Source organism: Corythoichthys intestinalis, chromosome 17 (genome assembly GCF_030265065.1).
Source record: "Corythoichthys intestinalis isolate RoL2023-P3 chromosome 17, ASM3026506v1, whole genome shotgun sequence".
Classification (NCBI taxonomy): domain Eukaryota; kingdom Metazoa; phylum Chordata; class Actinopteri; order Syngnathiformes; family Syngnathidae; genus Corythoichthys; species Corythoichthys intestinalis.
In genome coordinates this window covers 8488253-8509756 of record NC_080411.1, presented here as the reverse complement: position 1 = coordinate 8509756, position 21504 = coordinate 8488253, and the positions used below count along the sequence as shown (strand labels likewise).

General features: G+C 39.9%; 2 protein-coding genes and 1 long non-coding RNA gene across 6 annotated transcripts in view; 2 read left to right on the top strand and 1 right to left on the bottom strand.

Annotated features, from left to right (window-relative positions):
* Positions 1-14536, top strand: part of slc2a11l (solute carrier family 2 member 11, like) — a 28260-nt gene extending 13724 nt beyond the window's left edge. Inside the window, exons 6-12 of the mRNA XM_057818311.1 lie at positions 4227-4375; positions 4471-4658; positions 6367-6477; positions 9685-9786; positions 9862-9937; positions 13931-14058; positions 14145-14536. Of these exons, the coding sequence (XP_057674294.1) occupies positions 4227-4375; positions 4471-4658; positions 6367-6477; positions 9685-9786; positions 9862-9937; positions 13931-14058; positions 14145-14360 (970 nt within the window). The 3' untranslated portion in view covers positions 14361-14536. The remainder of the gene's footprint in view (positions 1-4226; positions 4376-4470; positions 4659-6366; positions 6478-9684; positions 9787-9861; positions 9938-13930; positions 14059-14144) is intronic.
* Positions 2791-21504, bottom strand: part of LOC130905181 (uncharacterized) — a 24346-nt gene continuing 5632 nt past the window's right edge. Inside the window, exons 3-5 of one of the 4 annotated variants that reach the window (XR_009061067.1) lie at positions 7146-10017; positions 6329-6409; positions 2791-3424 (exon numbers count right to left, since the gene is read on the bottom strand). This is a non-coding gene — a long non-coding RNA (uncharacterized LOC130905181). Of the gene's footprint in view, positions 10018-21504 lie in introns of all 4 variants that reach the window. The other 3 variants (XR_009061066.1, XR_009061065.1, XR_009061064.1) reach the window with 3 other exon arrangements.
* The window catches only part of nt5c2l1 (5'-nucleotidase, cytosolic II, like 1), a 23674-nt gene continuing 19312 nt past the window's right edge, over positions 17143-21504 (top strand). Inside the window, exons 1-4 of the mRNA XM_057818309.1 lie at positions 17143-17307; positions 18023-18096; positions 21160-21277; positions 21360-21455. Of these exons, the coding sequence (XP_057674292.1) occupies positions 17252-17307; positions 18023-18096; positions 21160-21277; positions 21360-21455 (344 nt within the window). The 5' untranslated portion in view covers positions 17143-17251. The remainder of the gene's footprint in view (positions 17308-18022; positions 18097-21159; positions 21278-21359; positions 21456-21504) is intronic.

Sequence of the window (21504 nt, the reverse complement as noted above, 5' to 3'; positions counted from 1 at the left end):
GAAAGTCCGTGCGCCCCCGACCCCAAACCCCGACTTCCCCCTCAAAAGGAAAATGTTTAACCGTGTCCTAATTCGAAATGCAAGCACGAGCCATGACTTTGAGCCCATAGAACTAGGACAGACGACGCGGAAGTTCTCCCTCGCTTTTACAGCAGCGGGAGGGAGACGAGGCTGTCTCTGAGAGCAGAATGATATCGCCTGTCACTCATTTCTGAAACTACGACGAGTGGTCAATGTGCAAGAGAGGGAGGGACCAAGCAATGTCACTTCCCGTTCAGTTATACTGCGAAGCGGTCTTTGGTGATTCGTTCGGCAACGTCACTTCCCGTTCACTAACCGAACGATTCATTTGGGTGGGGAGGGAGATGAGGGGGGCGAACGATTCGTTGAACGATTCGTTTGAACGAATCGTTTTACTGAACGAACCGGAATGGATTCGTTTACTCAAGTGAACGACAGATCCCGTCACTACTCTAGACAACATGTGCGCACTTTACCCTCACCGCCACTCACGAGCGCCCCTAATGGACCGCCAAGGAATTGCTCAACAAACATTGAGCAGTTTACAGCATCCATACTCCATTGTATGGCCAATATGTTAAATAAAAGTATCGATTCTTGGCGGGAGCATATCGATAACCCATCGGGTTGCAAAATATCGCGATATATCGCTGTATCGAGATATTGTCACACTCTTATTTTACATCCATTCAAATATGAGATAATTTGCTGGATGAAACTAAAGCTAGGTTCACACTGCAGATCGTAATGCACAATTCCGATATTTTGTCTAACAGTGTATTAACTCTACTTTTGATTGAAAATTTTACAAATTTTATTAAAACTAAAACATTAAGAGGGGTTTTAATTAGGGCCGTCAAACAATTAAAATTTTTTAATCGAGTTAATCACACCTTAAAAATCAATTCATAGTAATTAATCGCAATTCAAACCATCTATAAGATATGACATATTTTTCTGTAAATTATTTTTGGAATGGAAAGATAAGACACAAGACGGATATATACATTCAACATACTGTACATAAATACTGGATTTGTTTATTATAACAATAAATCAACAAGATGGCATTAACATTAACATTCTGTTAAAGCGATCCATGCAGAGAAAGACTTGTAGTTCTTAAAAGATAAATGTTAGTACAAGTTATAGAAATTTTATATTAAAACCCCTCTTAATGTTTTCGTTTTAATAAAATTTGTAAAATTTTTAATCAAAAAATAAACTAGTAGCTCGCCATTGTTGGTGTCAATAATTACACATTGCTCATAGTGCTGAAACCCATAAGATCAGTCGCACCCAAGCGCCAGCAGAGGGCGACAAAACACCGAAAAACACAAGTAACAAGTGGACATGTCACTGTGCTGTCATTTTAATGTTTGAGCGGGGCATGTGCGTTAATTGCGTCAAATCTTTTAACGTGATTATTTTAAAAAATTAATTACTGCCCGTTAATGCGATAATTTTGACAGCCAACAATGGCGAGCTACTAGTTTATTTTTTGATTAAAAATTTTACAAATTTTATTAAAACGAAAACATTAAGAGGGGTTTTAATATAAAATTACTATAACTTGTAACTATAACATTTATCTTTTAAGAACTACAAGTCTTTCTATCCGTGGATCCCTTTAACAGAAAGAATGTTAACAATGTTAATGCCATCTTGTGGATTTATTGTTATAATAAACAAATACAGTAATTAGGTACAGTATGTTGAATTTTTATGTTCGTCTTGTGTCTTTATCTTTCCATTCCAACAATAATTTACAGGAAAAATAGGGCATATTTTAGAAATGGTTTGAATTGCGATTAATTAACATTTTTAAGCTGTGATTAACTCGATTAAAAATTTTAATCGTTTGACAGCCATAATTTTTGTACATTCAACTAGAGCTGCAACGATTAATCGATTAACTCGAATATTTGATTAGAAAAAAAATATTTGAATTAAATTTTGTTGCTTCGAGTATTCGTTCAATTAAAGTTGTTATGGTTTATTTTGAAAGTGTTTGAATTTAATTTTATTGATTAATGTGGATACACTGCCCTCTGGTCTGCCTCTTTTCACATGGCTGAATCCAGCTGCTCCCTGTTAAGACCAATGTAAGTTTTTGTTCGAGCTAATGTTTTTTTAATGCATTCATAATTTAGTTTAGAGGTCTATTTAGCCATTTTTGTGGGAATATGTGTCTGAACCATTTGTTAAAAGGATTGTTAAAAAAAAAAAAAAAAAAAAAAAAAAAAAAAAAAAAAAAAGCATTTTATAGCATCTAAGCTAGCAGACTTTTTCTATGTAAGTTAGCCAGTTGTTCTTTTGTTGTTCATAAATCCTCATTTAAAAAAAAAACCTTTTTAGGCTCAGCTCAGGTATTTTAATTTTTCATGTTCCTTATCCGAATACTCGATTATTCGAACTAACTAGTCTATCGATTAATCGACTACTAAAATAGTTCGATAGCTGCAGCCGAACATTCAACATCATTTGGGGAGGGTCTTAGCTTTCATATGAGCCATTTCTGAAACCAATTGAAAAATTAAAAGTCAGGTTATTAGCAATTGTTTCTACAAAATGGATAAGCGACAAGACTTTTGTCAGGGACTGTATGAACAAAAGCCATTTTCATGTCAAATTCGGTGTGTGGCGGGTTATCGTCAAGGTGCGACTTATAGTCCGAATATTACGGTACTTGACTTAAGCCCCTATTCGACCTGTTCATGAATCAGACACAAAAAAATGTCAATTTTTTCACAACATTATATGGTAGTGGAGGTGGAATAACTTTGAGCACAGCTGTATACTCAGGTGTGTTGGAATTCGCCCCCCCGGCCAAGCTGCACGGAAACCGCGACAGCCGAACGGAAATGGTGCTGCGCTGCTTACCGCTTCCATGCGCCAACCGGGAGGGCGGATATTCTGCGCGTTCACCGCTTAGGTTAACCCTTTGACTCCATGTTCCAAAAGTTTGAAGAAGACTCACCGAAAGCAGGTTGACAATTTATTCGTTGACAATGGTCAAAAACAAGGCAAAAACAGACTACGGAGGGACAATTCTGGATCCAAAACAAGCCTACATAGAAAAATGTTTCTGAGTAGCGAACAACGTTTGTTATCTCAGTGTTCAGTCTTTTTGAAGTCTGTGGTGGAGTGGGCCAGGCCGAAGGTGTGGCTTGGGGTTGTTTCGAGATCATCCCTCTGGCCGGTTTTGGAGGGTTTAGGTTCTTGCGTGGATTGGATGTGGTTGCCACAGCGACCGACGCTGGTCTTGACGTTCCAAGCGCCCGCTATCAGCTCGTTATCCAGGCTGGGCGAGAGCACCCTGCTCTTTGTCCTTGGAGTGGCCAGGAGAACTGATTGCGATAGTTCGTGCGTCAATCTTGCTCGTGACGCACACGTTGGGCTTCTGTGATAAGATGGCGTTGTGTATCTATTCTGCTTCTTTTCATTAAACTATGGTGTGCTATTTATTTAGGTATTTTAGAGTAGTACAAACAATCCTACAATACATATAAGAAAAGATACTATTCCCTGATTGATTGTATTACGTGTGTTAGAGTAATGCAAACAATTAGACGGTGCCTACGAGAAACGGTACCATTTTTCCATTTCCCCCTCATGAGCCCTGATAAGGTGATTCACTTTACTATGTCCAAGGGCATGGAGTCAAGTCTGCCTACACTATAGTTAGATGAATGTGTTAGACTAATACAAACAATTATATGTGTGCGAGAACGGTACCTATTCCCCTCATTCCCCCTCACGAGCCCCGACAGGGGAGTGTAAAAACATGGATGTGGCCTTAGAACTTAGCCTTAGCAAGTGGTGGAAAAAAATTAGCAATTGATGAACCATTTAAACAGGGATGGGCGAAATATGCAAGTCCCCCTCAGGACTCCTGTTAAATACTCTTTAAAACAATTTACTTCCGCTTCAAAGGGTTAATCCTTGGTTGTCTCTGGTCCCGTGGCTATAGGCATCAGCTCACAGTGACTTCTTTGTACAGGTGTATTGAGAACGATTTTTTCATGATCAATTAGTCGGGCTACCAATCAAGTTAGTCCTGTCGCTAGGAAAAATAAGATATACATTGTTAAATGTGGCCCCATAGAAAAAAATCTATATAGGGACCGATCATCCGAAAAATGTGATATATAACAACAAATTTAACTCAAATCCCCACTTATTCATTGACCGTCTCCTTACAGAGAGTTACTTGGCACAGAGGATAGATGGCCCTGGTTGCTCGGCTTCAATGCTTTTTTCGCACTGTTACAGCTCATAACTCTCCCCTTTCTACCGGAATCTCCAAAATTCTTGCTGCTGAACCGAGGAGACCGACAGGCCTGCGAGAAAGGTGCGACCGCATGTTCAAAATCATTTGTTTTGCAGGCACAAGCACAAAGAGTTCTTCCACCAAAGTCACATCTTGGTTACGTCATTTCCAATTAGCTTTGTTGAGGCTTTGGGGTAACAAGGACCACAGCACGGAAGTGGAAGAGATATTGAAGGAGAAAATGGCCCTCCAGAACGTCAGAAGTCGCTCTGTGATGGAGCTATTTCGGGAAAAAAGCGTTCGCTGGCAGCTGGCGACAGCCAGCATCACCTACTTCTCGTTACAACTTTCTGGCATGAACGCAGTGAGTGACAGAATGTAAATCGTTATAATGATTGTCCTTACATTTTTATATAGCACAGACTTGATGCCCTGCTGAAACAACATTTTAACTGCTATTGTACGGAAGCGCAGCGCTGCCAGTGTTAGTGAAGCATTGCTACCAGGGTTTTCTCGTTTTAACCTATTGACAACTCGTTTCAACCTATTGCTAACGTCATATTAATGTATTGCTAATCTCGTTTTAACCTATTAAGATCTCATTTTAACGTATTGGTAACCTCGTTTTGACGTAGTACTAATCATGTTCCAACGTACAGTGGTATGAAAAGTATTTGAACTTTCTAACTAAGGTTAGAAATACGTTAAGACGAGGTTAGCAAGAGGTTGAAACGAGTTGTCAATACATTAAAATGAGAAAGCCCTCATTGAAAAGTTTCACTAACACTGGCAGCTCTGCACTTCCGTATCTTGAATACATTGAGTTCAACAACATTCCAAATTGATATTTTACTCCATGTGTACATTTCAGACATAACAAAATACAATAGCTAATCTTGATTTTACAACTTTTTTTTTTTTACATTTATATTTCAGGGTAATTATTTTACATACCGCATTGGCCCGAATATAAGACGGTGTTTTTTTGCATTGAAATAAGACCGAAAAAGTGGGGGTTGTCTAATATTCGCGGTCTAGACATTGTATCCATTCACGACGCTAGATGGCGCCAGATATCATTGAAGCGATGTTCTGTCATGACAGATCTCAGCTACTCTCAAGTTTAACCAGTTTGCATTATTTTATTGCAATGTTTTTCCTTATTCAGATTTGTTTCAAGACTGGTTTATTTACATTTCAAAAACCCGAAGCCATTCATTTACGAATGTGATTGCACTTTAGTTTACATATTTAAATGTTCAGATATTAAGATTTGAATGAGGCAAAATAACATGCTTTTTCTCTCGAATATATTGTTATAATCAGTTGTTTCAGATGTACTGTAATTATTTTCTGTATAAAAATTAATTTGGTGTTCAAAAAGTCTTTTCTTAAAACTTGAGTCTTGAAAAAGAGGGGGTCGTCTTATAATCAGGGCCGTTTTATATTCGGGCCAATACGGTATTTCTTCTTTAAGTATTTTTGCCTTCGCCATTCTTTTAAATTTTCAACTTCGTTTTGTGATCGAATTATCTTTTATGTGTGTTTTACTCCATACTTCACAGCAGTGTTTCATTCATTTTCATTTTAATGGGGGGAAAGTAGGTGAAGTGTTAAGAAGGGAGGACGTCACTGCTATTAAGATGATAGTAAAAACAAGAGAAAAATCTCTGAAAATATGACTTTGGCAACTAAAACCCCACCTTGACAAAAGGTGGACTTTTAATGGCAATCAGAAGACTGAAAAACACACTGTAATAGTTCTCAATTGCCAATACTCTTTTGTTTCAAACACTTTTTTGTATTATTTATATTTTCTTCTTTTGATAAATCCATCTCCCCGCACTTGTCTTTTTTCTAATGTGATTTCAAATATTCATCAAACCAAACAAACATATGGATGGCATGGAACATTTAAATGTTCAACAATTTCAAGCAATCATAAAAAGACGTTTGTGTCAATACTAAAGCGAGTTCCTTTGCCAGGGAATATTGTAAATGATTCAAGAAGTCTTTGCAGAAAATTATTCTTACCTTTGTAAATAAACCCATGCTGTCACTCTTCACCGCAGGTGTACTTCTATTCTTATGACGTATTTCGTGCAGCAGGCATTCCTGAAAACCAGATACCTTATGCCTCTTTGGGAATGGGGACGTGTGAAATGTTATCTTCTGTACTGTGTGTAAGTGCCTCTCATCATAACTGTTCTTCGTATATAGTAAATTAAGAGTGTCATTTTCAACTACAGTGATCCCTAACTGCTTCACGCTTGCAACTTCGCGCCCTCAGGTTTGGTTTTGCCAAAATTAGATGTTATACTCAAAATTTAGTTAGGTTATGTAGGAAATATTTGTTAAATGTCATTTCTTAGTCTTTCAGGTCAAACTAAGTCTATAAAATAAAAAGGAAAATGTACACACACATATATATAAGCATTAGAAAGTGCAACAGTAAAGAAAAGTGGCAAATAGAATTTAAAAGTTGTGACCCCAAACCCAAACTTTTTGGGAAACAAAAGTGTTTTTATGTGTCAATGCGACAAAAAAAACTAGGAACTTTGCCACTAGCTTTGTGGTAGCGTGTGTAGTTGTTAGGTGCTTCAGCAGATTTGAATTGCTTACCACAGATGTCGACAAAAGCTTTGCCCCGGCACATAAATTACCCTTTACATGCACGTTCTTTCCTTTAATTTCGACCAACTTGAAAAAGTGTTTATATCTCCACCTCGTAAAGGACAAATTTTCCTTTGAATGCTCTGCCATCATATCCCTCTGCATCTGTTTTGCGTGTGTGTTTGCCTCACACACTGTTCCGGTTTGTGTGTGAAAACACCGGCTCTGATTGGCTTACCATGACACATGACTCTAACCCTCAGCCAATCACAATCACTTCCATCGCATCTATCCAGGGGGTGCATTCAGGTAGCCTCGTCCCCTTACTCCTCCCGTCACTCTCAAAGCGTCTGCCGTCCTCAAAATGGAAGCAGCATTCTTGCTGGCAGACAGTGGGAGATGGGAACGAGGATAGCATTCAGGTGTAGCAAACACAGAAACGTTAGCAAGCTTTGGAAAGCATTGTCTAATTGAATGAGCAGGGACAAACAGCCTGGAGTCATAAGAAGTACGTGCGCTATTCTCGAACCTGGACGCATCCCAAGTCTTGGATGACAAATAAACAGAGCAGAGTAGACTTGCTGCGGCTGGTAGTTTCTTCAATTTATTCAGAGTAAGTAACGCACCGCTGTTGACCGTCAGTAACGGTAACGGCATTGTAACAGCGGAAAAAATAATTAGTTAGATTACCCCGTTAATGAAAAAAAAAATAACGCCGTCATGTAACGGTGTTATTTATAACGGCGTTATTCCCAACACTGGTTATACATGGCGCTATCTTTAATATATTACCACAGGTTAAACTGTTCAGATGATGTACAAGGCCCATACAAATTGTCTTCCGTACAACCTACAAATTCACTTCCAAGAGAGGGAATCGACTTATGATTTGAGAGGGAACAATGTGTTTACCTATGCTCAAGTTAGAACCACCTCAAAATCTTTTTCGATTACCAACAAAGGCGCTCGCCTCTGGAATGCTCTTGACCCTGCACTAACCAACATACGGTCCCTAGCAGCATTCGCCTCTGGAATGCTCTTGACCCTGCACTAACCAACATACGGTCCCTAGCAGCATTTAAAAGAAAATATAAGGGTAGTATTCTTAGTCGCTACTGTGATTGACCTCCAAGTTTTGTAAATCAACAGAATGAGCGTCAAACAAAGGCGTTCTGCCAGACACACAGACACCACACAGTGTTCCCATAACAAAAGTGAAGGAACTTCAGGGGTTAAAGATAATGGTAATCATAACATTCCCTTATAAACAGTTCTGTCGCAAAGACAAAACATTCAAGTGCTGACATACGTGAATGTTGTCCACCTTGATTAAATCTGTAACCACTGTGTACAATGGCGTTACTAAACTGATCTATGGACACTGGACTATTCTTTTTCTCAACAATGCGACCTACATCGAGCCAACGCCCATGTCCGGCCAACACTCTCACGTCGAGATTTTACGGAGGACGGCTGGGGGAAATGGAGGCCCATATGTTTGACCGACCGCGCCACATCGAGGAAGTGGAAGAGGTTTTCATTCCTCAGCTATTCCTCCTTTAACAAATCAGACAATCTTGCCCTGATCAATGAGCAAACAGTTAAATGACAGCTGCCCGGAAAACACCTTAAAGTCTGGATATTGTGGAGGATAGCTGGGGTAGATGGCGGCCGTTGTGTCTGAACACACTCGAAGTGGAACGATATCGAGGATGTTTCCTTTTGGTGCGCTGCTGGCAGCTACTCTTCTGATTGTGCCAGGTGGGACAGTGATCGCTGGGATGATCCTTATGAAGGACCTAGCGACGCCAGTCCCCCAGGCCATGAGTCCACAACCTGAATGGCGATGCAACCTACCACGAAGCTGCGCAACCTTGAGATGAATGTTCATCAGGAGTCAGAATGAAAACTGCTATGAGGATTAAGCCAACAAAAGGAGGGTGGCGGACACGGCCTACCATCGGTCCTCAGCTATTCCTTATCTTCTGGATCTAATCAGCTGAATAAACTAACTACTGAATTATGAACTAATCTACTGAATCTAAACAACATTGCCACGATCGACAATGGACTATTGGGAAAATGAACAATCAGAGGGGATGGTTACTATAAAAAAAAAAAAAACAAACAAAAAACTTTTCATCACTACGAAATCTGAATGTCAAAAATTGATATTTGATATTTTCTGCGTCCTATATGGCATACTGGGGACGGGTTTCAATAAGCTTCGGCTACTCCCGTCTGCCCTTTTCTTTTTGGGTTGAATTAATTGTAAACATATATAAATGCTGTATGTTTGTTTGGATTTGTCATGCCTGAAGGGAAAACTAAATAAATAAATAAATAAACGGCGTTGCCAAGATGAGAAAAGTAATTAATTAGATTACTCACCACTGGAAAAAATAACGCCGTTAGTAACGCCGTTATATTCCAACACTGTTATGAACAACACTGGCAATGACATAATCAAACAAGTACTTAGATACGCAATTTTATCCATTTTTCCATAAGTGTCGCAATTACCGCGGTCAGGTCCATTGAAAACCACTACAGCGCTGCTTGTGCTTGGAACTACTCACGGCCTACATGAACCACGTGACCACCCGCGGTGAGATCAAAGAGTGTCGTAACCCTTTTTACATGGCCCTGTCACGTCCTAAAAAGGCTCAAATCAAGTGGTAGTGTGATTATAGCCCCATCTTGTGGTAGTTTCTCTCCGTGTAATCATCATTGTACCACAACAATTGATTCACATTGTTGTGTGCTTTACATTACAGTTCTTGATCATTCAGAAGATGGGAAAGAAAGTCCTGCTGCTCGCAGGATACGCGACTACGTCTGTTATATTCATCATCCTCACCATCACTCTCTATTTTCAGGTAAGTTTGACAAATCATGGCGGTTTGAGAATGTTCAAGCAATAACTGTGATTTCCCCCCTTGTTTCTTACCTAGCATTACGCCATCTGGTTGTCGTACTGCAGCATGGTGCTCATTTTCGCCTTTCTCTTCACTTACTCTGCAGGGCCAAGTTAAGTTTTTTTTGCTTCATTTCGAATAAATCGGGCAGACGTAGCCCAAAGAAGTGTCCGGGATCTTATAGTAAAAGTCCTGTGGAATAGAAGTCAACATCAATAAATCATTTGACTGGGCCAAGGAAAAGAGTGAAAAATAGATGCAGTAGGAATGTCTGCTGACTGCGCTCAAATGTTCTGCCAACTGTCGATCAACTACCTTGGTTTGTATAAAAAATAATGCTACTTTAGTCTAGTTTGATTCCTAAGTCTACATAATTCAGCTACCATACCAGCACGGCTTTGCGACGGCACGTGTTCAGAGGCATGTCTTTCTCCAGGCCACATTTTCAGCACGCCTTGCTGCTACGTCTGAAAGTAAGGCTAAAATTATGGACATACAGTGTATCACAAAAGTGAGTACACCCCTCGCATTTTTGCAGATATTTAAGTATATCTATTCATGGGACAACACTGACAATCTGTAATGGCGCCGTTTTACCTATATACACTGACAAAATGACACTTTGACACAATGAAAAGTAGTCTGTGTGTAGCTTATATAATAGAGTTCATTTATTTTCCCCTCAAAATAACTCAAAATATAGCCATTAATATCTTAACCCCTTGACAACAAAAGTGAGTACACCCCTTAGAAACTACGTACATCCCTAAATGTCCAAATTGAGTACTGCTTGTCATTTTTCCACCAAAATGTCATGTGACTCGTTACAGGAGTGCTGTCAGCATTGCTGCAGAGATTGAAGACATGGGGGGTTTCAGGGAATTAAAGCACAACCATTATGTATCATATTTTGTATACTTTTGTTATGCTTGCATGAGAACATTGCAGCATACAGCATCAATGTTATATTAACCTGTTTGAGTGTGCCTTCTCATAGCCTTCACAACATGCCCAAATATGGACTGTTATGTTCCTGTGTTTTCCAATATGCCCTGAATGAATACAAGGGAGGACTGTGGCTTATCAGGCTGAGCTCATCATCTTTCTAGCCAGAGCCGGTGTTCAAGATCTATGCTTAAAGATGTTTTTGTATGGAAAAATACCCAAGTTTGTGAGATGATGAGTTTCGTTTCTTAGTAAGTTTCGTTTCACGGTGGGCTACGGCACCGCCCTTTCAACAGTATAAATGTCCAGCCTCTATTGTACTTCTGTGTGATCACAGCTCCTGGCTGAATCACATCATTTTGTTCCCGAGAGCTCTTGTTCATAAAGCCTTCGAAGCAAAGCAATCCATGGTTGGGGTCGTATTAATTTCTGTAATCGAGCTATAGAAGTAACACTTCTCTTGGAGTTCAAAATTGAATTTCCCTGACAGGGGGGGTCAGCCTGTTAGTGCTCAGACCAAACGCCGCACTCTGCATCAAATTGGTGTGCATGGCTGTCACCCCAGGAGGAAGCCTCTTCTGAAGACGGTACACAAGAAAGCCCGCCCATCTTATCAGACCAAAGGACATGTTTCCAGTAATCCATTTGCTTTGTTGACATTTCTTCAGCAAACTGTTTGCGGGCTTTCTTGTGTACAGTCTACAAAAGAGGCTTCATCCTGGGGTGACAGCCATGCACACCAATTTGATGTAGAGTGCGGCATATGGTCTGAACACTAACAGGCTGACCGCCCTCTACCTCTTCAATCTCTGCAGCAATGCTGACAGCACACCTGTAATGAGTCACATGACATTTTGGAGGGGAAATGACAAGCAGTACTCAATTTGGACATTTAGGGATGTACATAGTTTCTAAGGCGTGTAGTCACTTTTGTTGCCAGGGGTTTAGATATTAATGGCTATATTGCGAGTTATTTTGAGGGGAAAATAAACGGACTCTTATTAAATAAGTGGGGCAAATAATTATGTAGTCAACCACTAATTGTGCGAGTTATCCCACTTGAAAATGTTAGAGAGGCCTGTAATTGTCAATATGGGTAAACCTCAACGCTGAGAGACAGAATGTGGAAAAAAACCAGAAAATCACATTGTTTGATTTTTAAAGAATTTATTTGCAAATCATGGTGGAGAATAAGTATTTGGTCAATACCAAAAGTTTATCTCAATACTTTGTTATGTACCCTTTGTTGGCAATAACGGAGGCCAAACATTTTCTGTAACTCTTCACAAGCTTTTCACACACTGTTGCTGGTATTTTGGCCCATTCCTCCATGCAGATCTCCTCTAGAGCAGTGATGTCTTGGGGCTGTCGTTGGGCACCACGGACTTTCAACTCCCTCCACAGATTTTCTATGGGGTTGAGATCTGGAGACTGGCTAGGCCACTCCAGGACCTTGAAATGCGTATTACGAAGCCATTCCTTTGTTGCCCTGGCTCTGTATTTGGGATCATTGTCACGCTGAAAGACCCAGCCACGTCTCATCTTCAATGCCCTTGCTGATGGAAGGAAATTTTCACTCAAAATCTCTCGATACATGGCCACATTCATTCTTTCCTTTACACACATCAGTCGTCCTGGTCCCTTTGCAGAAAAACAGCCGCAAAGCATGATGTTGCCACCCCCATGCTTCACAGTGGATATGGTGTTCTTCGGATGCAATTGAGTATTCTTTCTCCTCCAAACACGAGAACCTTTGGTTTCAATTGACCATAACACATTTTCCCAGTACTCTCCTGGATCATCCAAATGCTCTCTAGCGAACCGCAGATGGGCCTGGACGTGCACTGGCTTCAGCAGGGGGACAAGTCTGGCAGTGCAGGATTTGAGTCCCTGGCGGCGCATTGTGTTACTGATAGTAACCTTTGTTACTGTGGTCCCAGCTCTCTGTAGTTCATTCACTAGGTCCCCCCGTGTGGTTCTGGGATTTTTGCTCACCGTTCTTGTTATCATTTTGACACCACGGGGTGACATCTTGCATGGAGCCCCAGATCGAGGGAGATTATCAGTGGTCTTGTATGTCTTCCATTTTCTAATAATTGTTCCCACAGTTTTCTTTACACCAAGCCTTTGACCTATTGCAGATTCAGTCTTCCCGACCTGGTGCAGGGCTACAATTTTGTCTCTGGTGTCCTTTGACAGCTCTTTGGTCTTGGCCATAGTTGAGTTTGGAGTGTGACTGACTGAGTTGTGGACAGGTGTCTTTTATACCGATAATGAGTTAAAACAGGTGACATTAATACTGGTAACGAGTGGAGCCTCGTTAGACCTCGTTAGAAGAAGTTAGACTTGTTTGACTGCCAGAAATCTTGCTTGTTTGTAGGTGACGAAATACTTATTTTCCACTCTAATTTGGAAATAAATTCTTTAAAAATCAAACAATGTGATTTTCTGTTTTTTTTTCTCCACATTCTGTCACTCAAGGTTGAGGTTTATCCATGTTGACAATTACAGGCCTCTCTAATCTTTTCAAGTAGAACTTGCACAATTGGTGGTTGACTAAATACTTATTTGCCCCACTGTAAGCTGCACACAGACTACTTTTCATTGTGTCAAAGTGTCATTTTGTCAGTGTTGTCCAATGAAAAGATATACTTAAATATCTGCAGAAATGCGAGGGGTGTACTCACTTTTGTGATACACTGTAGTCTACTCGCAAATTGCTTAATGAAACGGTTGGTTAATGTGGCTCGAAATGAAAACCAGATACCATAATTTTCGGACTATAAGCCGCCACACACCAAATTTGACATGTATAAATCCAAATGAATCAACAAATAAGCCGCACTGGACTATAAACCGCAGCATTGGGGAGTAGCGACTTGGAGTCTGAAAATTACGGTTTTACCACAATCTGGAGGATTTTACACTGGTATTGCTCCAAAATAAATCACCTAAAACCCTCCGGTATATGTACCCTCAATGGCTCGTACCGTTGGAATCACGAAGCTTGTCGGCTATAGCAACCGTAACTAAGGGGGGGGTGCTTTTGCGAAAGGTCAATTGAGCTGACAAGAAACTGACGCTTAGTCGGTATATAGTGAGAGGGGCAAATTACAATGCCTGCCTGAATTAATTGTGTCCATGTATTCTTGGCCCTCAGCTGGAGTAATAGCTCCTCTCCCGAGTCTAATTTTCACTCAGGCGTTCAAAGCGAGTGCAACTGCCGTTTGCGCCGCCATCAACTGGCTTGGGTTGTTTATAGTGGGGATGCTCTTCCCCGTCCTAGTGGTGAGCTCTTTCATGTCGTTATGTACAGTAGGAAAGCTCGGACCGAGATCACAAAGTCACTTATGATGCATTTGCTTCCATTTCAGGAGAATCTTCAATCCTTTTGCTTCCTCATATTCTTATCGGTTTGCGTTGGTTCTGGGCTGTTTGTATACTTCAGCGTGCCCGAGATGAGGAATAAAACAGCTCTGGAGATTGCTGCTGACTTTGACTTGATGCACAACAAATCCAGAAGGTCAAATGTGGAAAATAGAGAAGAGCAGCCATCAAATGTCTCGAGTATATACTCGACCAAATTTTAGCTTCATATGTGCGGTTCAAGTCGCCAAAGTCAGTTCTCAAAGATGAATATGTAATATTGGAAACAAGGGAGTTTTCCTGTTTTTACAAGATATTCTCTTACATGAGTATTTTTGTATCATGATGAGATATCATCAAACATTTTTGCGCAATTATAAGTACTGAATGCATGGAATCTCAATAGTTAACCTATAATATTGATTATGCATTTTTTTTAATGGTGACTTATCACTGTAGGCAAAATTTCATTAAAACACAACTTTGAGTACAGTGGTCCCTTGTTTGTCGGGGTTAATGGGGACAGCCCCCCCACACGATATTAAAAAATCTGTGAAGTTGAGGTGGAGCGCATTTACATTTTAGCATTGGATTTACCAGTTTAGCATTGGATTTAGCATTGGAAAGAGATACATATAGGACATGTTTTCCTCTTTTTTTCCCCAAATTAAAAAACACACAAAAAAAAACGTTTATGTACAGTGCCCTCCATAATTATTGACACCCCTGGTTAAGATGTGTTTTTTAGCTTCTAATTATTTTTTAAATTCAAATAATATGGGACCTTAATGGAAAAAAAGAGAAAAATCCAACCTTCAATACAAGTGCATTTATTCAGTGCTGGAAAAAAATCCCACATAAAGAAATACTTATTTGACATCAAATAATGTGTGTCACAATTATCAGCACCCATGGTGTTAATACTTTGTACAACCCCCTTTTGCCTACAAAACAGCAACTAATCTTCTCCTATAATGTTTCACAAGCTTGATTTTGTGTCTGGTGAACCAGTTCTGTGTAGATTTGGCCATATGTTTAGGGTCATTGTCTTGCTGAAAGACCCAGTAACGACCCATCTTCAGCTTTCGGGCAGAGGGCAACAGATTTTGATTTAAAATGTCCTGGTATTTCAAAGCATTCATGATGCCATGCACCCTAACAAGGTTCCCAGGGCCTTTGGAAGCGAAACAGCCCCACAGCATCACTCACCCACCCCTATACTTCACAGTGGGTATGATGTGCTGTCTACACGCCAACAAGCTGTTTGGGAGGCATGCACGGAGAAAACCTTTCCTCACTCACAATCATAAACGCAAACGTCTGGAGTTCGCCAAGCGGTATTGGGGCTTCAACTGGGACCGTGTGCTTTGGTCAGATGAGATCAAGATTGAGCTTTTTGGCAACAAACACTCTAAGTGGGCCTGGCGTGCCACGAAAGATGCGCATGCTGAAAAGCCTCTGCCCGAAAGCTGAAGATGGGCCGTCACTGGGTCTTTCAGAAAGACAATGACTCTAAACTTATGGCCAAATCTACACAGAAATGGTTTACCAGACACAAAATCAAGCTTGTGAAACATTATAGGAGAAGATTAGGTGCTGTTTTGTTGGCAAAAGGGGGTTGTACAAAGTATTAACACCAGGGGTGCTAATAATTGTGACACACATTATGTGATGTCAAATAATTATTTCTTTATGTGGGATTTTTTCCCCACTGAATAAATGCATTTGTATTGAAGGTTGGATTTTTCTCTTTTTTCCATTAAGGTCCCATATTATTTGAATTTAAAAAAATAATAACTAGAAGCTAAAAAACACATCTTAACCAGGGGTGCCAATAATTATGGAGGGCACTGTATGTGTAAAATTTAATAAATGCTTTTTTTAACACTTCAAATGTAATAATTATGATAAGTTTTAAACATGTTACTGTCCCACCGAATTATTATTAAAAAAAAAAAAAAAAAAAAAGAATACCGTAAAAATGCTTTTCTTTATTAAATGCTTCATTGAGTAAGTCCACTCAAATGCCAGTTTTCGTGTGACGAGATTTTCAATAGTTTACGTCACATATTCTGAATGTGTGACATTTTATGTGTAGTTAGCATGCATCGTAGCAGTGTCTGTGTCACTCGGGACTTGCTGTGCCCCCCCTCCACCCCTTCCCGACTCACCAGGGTGTCATCTCCAGTCTCCATGCCGTCTTGCACACACAGTAAGATTTATTTTCTTGGCTAGAGTGAATATTCAATGTTGGTTTGGCCTTTAAAGGTCTGTGTTGAGTGATCATCACACACTAAATGTAACGCGAAATGTTAGCTTAGCATTCGGGTTACCATTAGACTAATGCTCTTAAACTCACTGACTTTTTTTTAACTTACTAAGTGTGCATTATCACCAAGATTGCGTTGTCCTAGTAGATACACGCTACAATGTGTGCGAATCTGTCAATGCTCATTCAAAATAGTTGGGAACTTTTGTTTATTTATTTTTCAGAGTACTTTTTTTTTTTTTTTTAAACACACAAAAAATTTTTTAGTAAACGTAGACAAAAACTTGAACTTAGTCTTGAGTTTTCCCATCATAAACTAGACGAACACATTTTGAGATGACTAAAATATGACTAAGATTAATACGCATTATCATCCAAAAGACTAAAAAAAAATTAAAGGGCTGCCAAAAACAACACTGTGATAGCATTCATCTGATCAGATCAGAAAGAACTGAATTGAGTTGCACACAGACTAAATGGTCAATGCGACTGAAATATTAAATATTTGTTTTGACTTTGCTGTGCAATTCCCAAAAGCAAACTAGTTTCAAAGAGCCAATCAGGGGTGCTGCCCCTACCCTGCGAGTGCATGTGCGCCTCTGATAACATAATCTGCAAGCAATCTGTAAGGCCGCATGCCTCTCAGGCCACTAATGTGAGGCAGTGAACGGCTGGACCCGTCATTTGCACCAATAATAAACAGAAAAGGGAGGAGTTGTGGGGCTCTCCCCTTTACGTCATTTGAGCAATTTAAACGTGGGTTTAGGGCAACCCCCAGAGAAGCTGCGTCCCTCATCAACAACACAACAGCCTGTTTTTTAGAAGTCAGAATTAACTTTAGATGCCATGAACTCAGAAAGCTGTTTGTGTGATGACTCCAAGACCGGCAGCAATGGACAAAGGTGAGTATGTAACTAAAAACAGATGCCATATGTGGAGAGATTGTTTACTTTAATTAGACAGTACATGAATAATCGTTACTTTAGATATATATGTTCAGTTAAGTACTGCACAGTTTCTTGTTCTTTGGATTTTTTTTTTTTTAATAGTTCATACTTTATTCAGAACCCTGTGGTGCCTTAAATTGTGATTGCAAGCAAGTGTAATTCGTTTATAATTAATAATGTACTAAACGATCAATATACTGTATATGGAAGCTAAAACACATAAATTGTCAGCATTCATGTTAGTTAAGTGAGGAGAGACTGAGAATGCTGAAGAACTGATAAAAGTTATTGTCTCCACTCAGGCCTGAGACTGCAGGCATGCATTCGCGAAGAAAATGACAAGTACCATTTAAAATGAGCAGAGAATCGGTCTTAAATTTGTTATTTGTACATATAGCCTTATATGCTCATTAAAAGAATAATCCAGAGAAAAATCTAGGTGTTCTTCTCACACTATGCCAAGTTTGGAGACCAGCTAAAAGCTCATCAGAAGAAGATATCCTCCTAAAATCTTGGGGCTGTACATACAAATTATGAGTGTAAAAGTATCCTTGTGACAGTCAGTTTTAAACCTTATTTCAAACAATGGCGTTAAATCGTGATCTCACAGCTGTCACAGGTCAATGGACCTCAACAACTGTCTATTGGACGTTCTTGTGCTCCATCACAGGATTTTTGTCAACAGAAGCTTGACGCTGGAAAACATCAAATGTTACGGCTTTGATATGGACTACACGCTGGCAAGTAAGTTATGATCCCGCTGTCAAATAAAGTGTTACCGGTTATATCTTCTAGTGTAAATATCCCATAATACAGTAAGCTCCTGTGCAGCTTATCTATGAACAAATGCTGTTTTCTTGTCAAAATTGGTGGGTGGCGGCTTATAGTCAGGTGTACCTTACAGTCCGAAAATGACGGTATATGAACTTTGTATCAGTTTATAACAAGTTTCCTCTGTATACAAAATGATACGGTGGTATGAAAAAGTATCTGAACATTTTGGAATTTCTCACATTTTCTGCATAAAATCACCATCAAATGTGATCTGATCTTTGTCAAAATCACACAGATGAAAAAAGTGTCTGCTTTAATTAAAACCATCCATACATTTGTAGATTTTCATATTTTAATGAGGATAGTATGCAAACAATAACAGAAGGGGGGAAAAGGTAAGTGAACCCTCTGCCTAAGGCAGTACTTCTCAAATAGTGGGGCGCGCCCCCCTGGGGGGGCGCAGAGCGATGCCAGGGGGGGCGCATGTGACCTCGGGGAACATGCTTTCTTTTTTTTTTTTTTTTTTTTTACTACTGGTACTGGAATAAAGTGTACTTGCACATCCACTCAGTGGGTGGCAGTGGCGCTCTCATTTTCAGAGTGCGCGCAGTATTTTTGAACTAAGGAAGAGCACTCAGAACGCACAGAAAACAGATATGAAGAGCAGTGCGCCACCGCCGTTTTCGAAAGCCGTTTTCAGACCGGACTCACGCAGCGACCCACTGTCTTGTCCGGCCGGTTCTCACGTCGCCGCCCGAGAAGTGCCATTTTTGGCTTGGGATCGTCACGACGACCGCCCTCACCTACGGTTCTACCTCGGCCGCCGGGAATGCCCTTTTTTCGTGCCGTTTGACTTTTAGCTTTGACTTTTAATACAGTGGGTAATGAGGAAAGACCACTGTTTACTGTGTCTAAAAATAATTATAGCGGACAGCCAGACGCCAAAACAATTAAGACGCCACTTAAAGACATTAGACCCCAACCTCATTGATAAGCTTGATTGTTTTTCAGCGAAAACGGCCGAATATTTCCAACAATCGTCCTGTTTTGTCAGTGTAATATCAGTAAACCAATTAGCATTGTTAGCATGCTCATTGCAAGATAACTCCACACCATTGCAAAGGAGGTACAAAAATAAAAACTCTCCTTCTGTCCAAGGACACTTTTTTTTTCTTTCTTTTATTCAGTTTTGTTTTTCCGATCAAATTTTTTGGCATATTGTCCTCATGAGTGAATGTTTCTAATCAATTTTAATTTGTTATTATTTGCTGATTTTATTACATTTTATTTTTCTTTATCAAATGGTCAAAAATGTAACTTGAGTGTATTTTTTAGTTTGGATGGGACTTTTTTTTTTTAATTCAGGCAAATTGATGCGCGTCGTCTTCTCTGTTACAAACAAAACAATGTTAATAAAGTTCTACTTTATTATAAGTTGATCTGTTACTTTTTTTCGTTATTAGGAAAAAAAAGGACACAATGTTAGGCAGATGCGTATTTATAATAGTAATTTTATAGACAAATGATACTATTTACAGTGGTGGCAGAGAGTTTGGGGGGGCGCGAAACATTTACGTCTTCCTTGGGGGGGCGTAACAGAAAATAATTGAGAAGCACTGGCCTAAGGAGACTTAAAGAGCAATTGAAACCAATTTTTACCAAACAATTTAAGTGTGCCCCATCACTGATGAGTGGTTTAAAGCTGCCCTGCCCACTATAAAACACACACCTGGTAAGAATTGTCTTGATTAGAAGCATTGTCTGATGTGCATCATGGCTCGGTCAAAAGAGCTGTCTGAAGACCTGCGATCAAGGATTGATGATTTGTATAAAGCTGGGAAAGGACACAAAACCATCTCTAAAAGTCTGGATGTTCAACTATCGACAGTCAGAGAAGTTGTCTAGAAATGGAGAAAGTTTGGCACTGTTGCTTTTCTCCCATGGAGTGGCCGTCCACCAAAGATTATGCCAAGAGTTCAGCGCAGAATACTCAGACAGGTAAAAAAGAACCCTAGAGTGTCTGCTAAAGATTTATAGAAATCACTGGCACTGCCCAATATCTATGTGAACACATCAACACACACATATATGTAAAACTATGGACAAGAATGGTGTTCATGGGAGGACTCCACGGAGGAAGTCACTGCTGTCTAAAAAAGCATTGTTGTTCGTTTAATGTTCGCAAAGAGGCACTTGGACATTCCACAGAAATTTAGGCAAAATATTTTGTGGACTGAAAAAACCAAAGTTGAATCGTTTGGGAGTAACACACGTTGTCATGTGTGGGGGAAAAATGGAACAGCTCACCAACATCAACACCTCATTCCCCCCGTGAAGCATTGTGGAGGGAGCATCATGATTTGGGGCTGTTTTGCTACCTCAGGGCCTGGACAACTTGCAATCATTAATTGAAGAATGAATTCAAAAGTTTATCAGGATGTTTTGCAGAAAAACCTGAGGCCGTCTTTCAGACAGTTGAAGCTAAAAAGAGGATGGATGCTGCAACAAGACAATGATCCGAACACAGAAGTAAATCAACTTCAGAATGGTTTCAGATGAACAAAATACACATTCTGGAGTGGCCAAGTCAAAGTCCAGACTTGAACCCCATTGAGATACTTTGGCATGACCTAAAGACAGCGATTCATGCCAGACATCCCGGGAATCTGAATGAACTACATCAGTTTTGTGGAGAGGAATGGGCCAAGATTAGTCCTGATCGAAGTGTCTGGTTGAAGTTATTGGTGCCAAAGGGGGGGGGGGGCACAAAATATTAAATGTCATGGTTCATCTACTTATTTTCCCCCTTCTGTCATTCTTTGCACACTTTCCTAAAAAATATGAAAATCTAGAAATAATCGGGTGGTTTTAGTTAAAGTAGACACTGTTTTTTCATCCGTGTGATTTTGATAAAGATCACATCACATTTCATGGTGATTTTATGCAGAAATATGAGAAATTCCAAAAGGTTCAGACACTTTTTCATACCACTGTACATTTTAAAACTGCTTTTGTCCTTGTGTGTTTTTAAAGTGTACAAGTCTCCCGACTATGAGAGCCTGGGCTTTGAACTCATAAGAGACAGAATGGTATCTGTGGGCTACCCTCATGAGATTCTGCGGTACACATATGATCCCAGCTTTCCCACCAGGTTGTTTTTTTGTGTGTGTGACTCCAGGCTTCAATCGCTTTCTTTATAACTGTCACTAATCATGTCGCCCACCTTACCTCAGGGGCTTAGTGATTGACACAACATACGGCAACCTCCTGAAGGTGGACTCCAACGGGAACATACTAGTGTGCAGTCATGGCTTTTGGTTCCTCAAAGGGTAAAGGTTTTTATCCCTCATGGATCGAAAAACAATTCATTTTCCAACA